This window comes from Mesoplodon mirus, assembly GCF_964341445.2.
Source record: "Mesoplodon mirus genome assembly, chromosome: X".
In the NCBI taxonomy this organism is placed as follows: Eukaryota; Metazoa; Chordata; class Mammalia; order Artiodactyla; family Ziphiidae; genus Mesoplodon; species Mesoplodon mirus.
The window spans coordinates 87,557,317-87,563,495 of record NC_138981.1 but is presented as its reverse complement, the minus strand read 5'-3'; the positions used below and the strand labels follow the sequence as shown (position 1 = coordinate 87,563,495).

Sequence of the window (6,179 nt, the reverse complement as noted above, 5' to 3'; positions counted from 1 at the left end):
TAGTATATAGAAATACAACAGAATTTGGATGGCTGATCTTGTGTCTTGCAATTTGCCAAGTTCATCTATTAGCTCTAGTAGCCTTCTTGTATATTCTTTAGGATTTACTATATATAGTATCACACCACCTGCAAATAAAGATACTTCTTTTTCAATTTGGATTTGATTAATGTCTTTTTCTTGCTTAATTTCTCTGGCTAGAACTTTCAGTACAATATTGATGAAAGCAGGTATCCTTGTCTTATTCCTGATCTTACATGGAAAGATTTCAATCTTTCACTGTTGAGTATTATTTAGCATTGAGTTTCTCATAAATGCCCTTTATCATGTAAGACAATCCTCTTATATTCTTAGTTTGATGAGTGTTTCTATTATGAAACACTGTTGGAGTTTGTCAAATGCTTTCTTTTGCATAAATTGAGATGATGTGTTTTTTTCCCTTTCTTATATTAATGTAATATATATTACATTAATTGATTTTCATATATTGAATCACCCTTTCATTTTGTGCATAAATCCCAATTCATCATGATGTAAAATCCTTTCAATATTCTGCTGGCTTAGTTTGTTAGCATTTTGTTGAGGATTTCTGCATCAATATTCATCAGGACTTTTGAGGTGAGGTATATGTTTCTGGCATACACTATGGTAAATAAACAAACAAGTAAAATTATGCACATACCATATGACCCAGCACTTCCACTGCTTTGATTTACCTAGATATATATACACACATGCTCAGAAATGCATAGATGGATTTTTAGTGTGGAACTGTTTGTAAGAGTCAAAATGTTGGAAATAGCCCAAGTCATCAAAAGGGAAAGGTCAAGTAAACTATCCTCAAAGAAAACTACATTGTCATTAAAAAGAATGAGATTCTTTATTGAAGCATCTCCAGGAATATTGTTAAGTAAAAAATAGTAGGACAGTAAATGTAATTTTATAACTTTTAGTTAAAATGTATAACAGAAATATATGAATTTCTAGATGGATAGCTGTCAAGCTGTTAAGTGTTTAATTGTGGGGAGGGGTTTGAAATTGTGTTAAGGTGTAGTTAAAGCAGTATATTAAGATGAACTAGGCTATCTCAGTGACTTTAAAATGGTTTATTACTTCTTCATGTCAGTTCAGTGAGAGTTATTGGCTCTACAGCATGGCTCTGCTCCATGGATTATTTGGGTATCTAGCCTGCATTCATCTCACAGTTATGTGTTCCAGATGACACACATGGTTTCCAAAGTTACTGAAAGGAGTGTGGAGAGGTCACCCCGCAGTGTTTATAAGCCTTAGATGTGTCTTATATTACATTTGATGGCCCCAATATATGTGCAAGGGAGGCTGGGAAATGAAAAGAACACGAAATTTTTTGTTTTTTTGGCCCTGCTGCCCAACTTGCTGGATCTTAGTTCCCCGACCAGGGATTGAACCCACGCCCTCTGCAGTGAAAGTGCAGAGTCCTAACCACTGGACAGCCAGGGAATTCCCAGAACACGTACTTTTTGATCAAGCAATCTTACTTTCCAGAATCTATTCTATAGAAATAAAAGCACCAGTGAATTGAATATCTGTACAAGCATGCTCATTGCAGACAGCAATTCTTTTAGTGGGCAAAATATAGAAATAGTTTGAACGTTAGTTTACAGGGGAATGGTTTGAATAACATAAGTTATAGTCATACTAGAGAAAGTAGATTCATTTGCGTTTGTATTTACTGACCTTTGGAAAGTCCTATAAGACTTCCAAGCTGAAATAAAGAGACACAAGGTAAATGCGTAACTCAAAGTCATATGAAGACATAAACAACAATGGTAAAGGTAGATACATAGCTAAATAAAAAAGCAAGCAGTTTTGCATATTTGGTTTATAACTCCTCTTTTTCTTCTATGTGACTTAAAAGACAAATGCATAAAACAATAATTGTAAAGTTATGTTAATATGCACACTCACCATAGACCCTGTTTCAGGTGAGCTGTGCAGAAGGAGTCTTCTTATAATCAGAGAGCCTACTGGTTTATAATTCATAATTAAGAGCTGCTGAAAGTCATAATGTAACATCATAATATTTAGATAAAATGCAAAACAGAAATATATAAATTTCTAGATGGATATCCATAAAACTGGTAAGTGTTTAATTGTGGGAAGGTTGAAATTTCATGTATGGTTAAAGCAGTATATTAAGATGAACTAGGTAATTCATTATTTGTGACAGTAACAACATAAAGATATATAATGTCTTTATTTAACAATTATTCCTGGAGAGGCTTCAATATAAGAATCTCATTCTTCTTAACTACCATGTAGTTTTCTTGGTATAGCTAGACCACAGTTTATTTGACCTTTCCCTTTTTTTTTTTTTTTTTTTTTGTGTGTGGTACGCGGGCCTCTCACTGTTGTGGCGTCTCCTGTTGCAGAGCACAGGCTCCGGATGTGCAGGCTCGGCAGCCATGGCTCATGGGCCCAGCCGCTCCACGGCATGTGGGATCTTCCTGGACCGGGGCACAAACCCGTGTCCCCTGCATCGGCAGGCAGACTCTCAACCACTGCGCCACCAGGGAAGCCCTGACCTTTCCCTTTTGAAGACTTAGGCTATTTCCAATATTTTGGCTCTTACAATGTCACAATAAACATCCATCTAGGCGTTCTGGGCACATGTGTACATATATCTCTATTGTAATACAAAGCAGTGGAATTCTGGGTAATAGGTATGTGCATATTTTTATGGGTTTGTTTATGTTTTTCCTTTCCATTTGTAAAAGCTATTGGGGTATTAGAGATATTTTCCTGTTATCTGTTTTGATATTGCAAATATTTTTTCCCAGGCTATTTCTTGTTTTTGGATATTTAATATTTTTTTCCTTTACAACTTCTGGATTATCTTTCATGTTTAAGAAGATAATCACATTACAAGACTATATAGTTTTTCTCTTAATTTTCATTGCAATATTTTATTTCTGTTTTTCACATTTTCATCTTTAATCCACCTAGGATGTATTTTTGTGTATGTGGCTAGTAGGAATCTATGTTCATTTTCTTCTGATTGGATAGTCCATGTACTTGATTCTTAGGTTAAAAAACCTCCTTGAAAATGTGTAAAATCTTTAAATAAAAATGCTTATAGCTAAATATTTGCTCACTGCTGTGACTATTTCCTTAGGACAAAGTTCAAGCAGTAGAATTTGGGAGTCATGGAGTATGCAGAGTATAGAGCTTTTGGTACTTATTGTGAATAGAAGCAAAAAAAAATGAATATAGCAATTTACTCTCTCATTGAGTATGAAAATGCCTACATCCTCAATAAAACTGAGTATTGTAAGTAATCATTTGTCTATTTGATAGGTAGATAACAACTTGTTTTAATTTTATTCATTTTTCATTTGTCTTTTTGCCTTCTACTAAGGTTGAATAATGCTTATTCTCCACATAGATTTACTTGATGGGTACCCTCAATTTTCAGGCTATGGTACCAACCATTTTGACTTTCAGGAGCCCTTAATTACGAATTGTAAACAATTAGGCTCTTTGGTTATAAGAAGACTCCTTCTGCACTGCTCAGCTGAAACAGGGTCTATAGTGAGTATTTTTGAAGCAGTTTTGAAGAACATGATTTCATGGGAACCCCAAAATGAAGATTCCAAGGCCATATGCACAGAAATTCTGACTTTGTAAGAGTATGTGTGTGTATGGGGAGCTATTAGTCATAAATTTGTATGTGTAATAAGCACTCTAGAAGATTATAATGTCAGGAGCTGACTTTTTGAGAGACATCAATTAATTATACAAGGTTATATATAATAGTTTTATAGACTGAATTTGGGGAATAATCCCTTTCTTACTGGGTTCTTTTTGAAAATGTAAGTTACAGTTTCTAGAGAAATAGATTATTTCCAATTTTATGCAATCAGAAGTAAAACTGGGCCAAGAACACTAGAATTCTAATTAAGTAAACATTTATTAAGTACCCACTATGTGTAAGTCACAGCAGTAATCAATAGAAATATAATGAAATGATAAAATATAATGAAATATAATAGTGTTTACTTTGAAATGGAAAATGCAAAAAGTCCAGTTAAGAAATAACGCTTAAGTATACATATATACATATACATAAAAGATACATGTACATATATACACTAAAAGGTATAAATACCTATATTTCTATATATGTGTATATATTAGTCTTACAAAGAATTCTTACATATGTTTCAGGATTGGAAGGGATAGAGAGAAGGGGATTGTTTCCCTAGATCTATTTCCTGCATTACTTTGTACAATTTACACATGTCTCCTGAGAGTCTTCTGAACCAGGAGGGCAGGCCTGACAGGAGCCTTCAGGGAGAAATCATCCCACAAGAGAAAGACAAAACCTCAGTTCTTAGACTTCGAGCAGCAACCCTGACTATAGCATGACATCTTTTGCTCAAATTTTAACCCTGGTCCAACCCCCAAAATGGACTCATCATGTCTGACTCCTATGGAGGAAGTGGCCTGTGGCTGAAAATGGAAGGGGCTGTTTTACTAAAAATTCTGCTAAACACTGTGGCCCAAGCAATCCTGGAACAGTCCCCACCTGTGTTAAGCATCACTATAAAGCAGAGAGAGAAGCTTTAGAAGACAGGGTGGGGATTCAACACACTGGGGACTCCAGGAAACTCAGTGGGGCTTTGGCACTCAAGGACTCCACTGCACCACCAGCAGCAGGGCCAGCAGAGAGCAAAGGGCCCAGCAGAAAAGGCAGCAGTGCCCATCAGGCCTGGCAGGACCCAGGGGAGCCAGGGGTGGGGCTCAACAGCAGAGGCCGGGCATGCAAGTCCCCACCTCCCTGCCTATTGGACTTGTTCCTGAGCGCAGGTTGAGTCATGCCAGGACCCTCCCTCCCTCAAAACTGATGTCCTGTAGTGGGTTGGGGTTCTGTATGCATAGGTGGGAACAAGATCCCACCAAGCACAGCTCAGAGTCACCTCATTTCTTCCCCACAGCAGCCCTGTGAGGCAAATGTTTTCCCTTGAAAAGACTGAGTCTTAAGCAAGTGTATCTACACTAATTGCCAGTTTTATTTCTCTGGCTAAGAGATCCAGAGATAATTTGAAGTTTACATTTCTCTCTTATAGTTCTGTTATTAAGAGTTTATTAAGTGTTTCATTGTCCTTCAAAGGTGATTCACAAGTTCTTTTATTGTGTCTGTTTATTTTAGTTTTTTGTGACACAAGTAATACACACATATACACACATTTATATTATTGATTTTTTGGAAAATGAGAAGATGCAGATAGGCAAAAAATAAAATAAAATACAGATCACAGAGATTCACTGTTAACCTTTTGATATGTAATAATTCAGACATTTTTTGCATTATGACATGTATAAATGTACATATAAGATATATATAGATAGACATATCTATATATATCATTTTGCAACATATTATTTTCACTTTACAATAAACAATGAGCATCTTCCCATGCAAATGAATGAAACCACCCTATTAAATGAGTGAGATTGGGTTAAAAGATGAAATGGTAACGAGTCATGTGTAAATCAAAGGAACACTGAAGGATTGGAATAAAATAGTAGCAAATATTTAGCAAGAAAACGCAGACAAAGGGAACCAATGTTGCAATATTAATAACAGAAAATAGTTTAATTCAGGGGAGAAATGCATTAAATGGGATAAGGACGGTCCCGAGAATGCCTATGGTTAGAATGCAGAGCCCTAAATTTCCTTCTCAGACCCCTTATCTCTTCCAAACACCTTTCCATCTCGTCTCCCTCTCTTGTCATTTCTTCATCCTTAAAATGCCTATAGTCTATGTCCTCTTTAAATTCCTCGAGAGACTGAAGCAACCTTTGCCTAAAATTCCCTTCTGTTTGCTGGCGTTCGAATTCTCCATAGGGGTGTTCTTCCTCCCTCTTTGGCACGCTGCACTTGGGCTTTCCTTCATTTTCTTTGCAGGATTTTTGCATGCTGTTGTTGTTTCCTGCTTAAGTCCAGGGAGAACATGTAGAGTAAGATTGCTTCATTTCTTTTCATTCAAGATTGTCAGTTTCTCTCTGAAGCTAGATATTCGCTTAATCTCCCATCCCTACTTCACTGGTCCAGCCCTCCGAAGTTCGAGATGCGCCCCCTCCCTCCCCTCCCCCTTCTCCGCCACCTTTCCCCTCCCTCAGCAGCCCACCATTTC

The 6,179-nt window shown here is 36.6% G+C and overlaps 1 protein-coding gene across 1 annotated transcript; it reads right to left on the bottom strand.

Annotated features, from left to right (window-relative positions):
- Nucleotides 1-5,534: 5,534 nt before the first annotated feature.
- TCEAL7 (transcription elongation factor A like 7) lies at nucleotides 5,535-5,961 on the bottom strand (the record flags this gene model as incomplete). Its single annotated transcript, XM_082610900.1, has 1 exon — nucleotides 5,535-5,961. The coding sequence occupies one exon, from the start codon at nucleotides 5,959-5,961 to the stop codon at nucleotides 5,659-5,661; it is 303 nt and encodes a 100-aa protein (XP_082467026.1). The 3' UTR covers nucleotides 5,535-5,658.
- Between the last annotated feature and the right edge of the window lie 218 nt (nucleotides 5,962-6,179).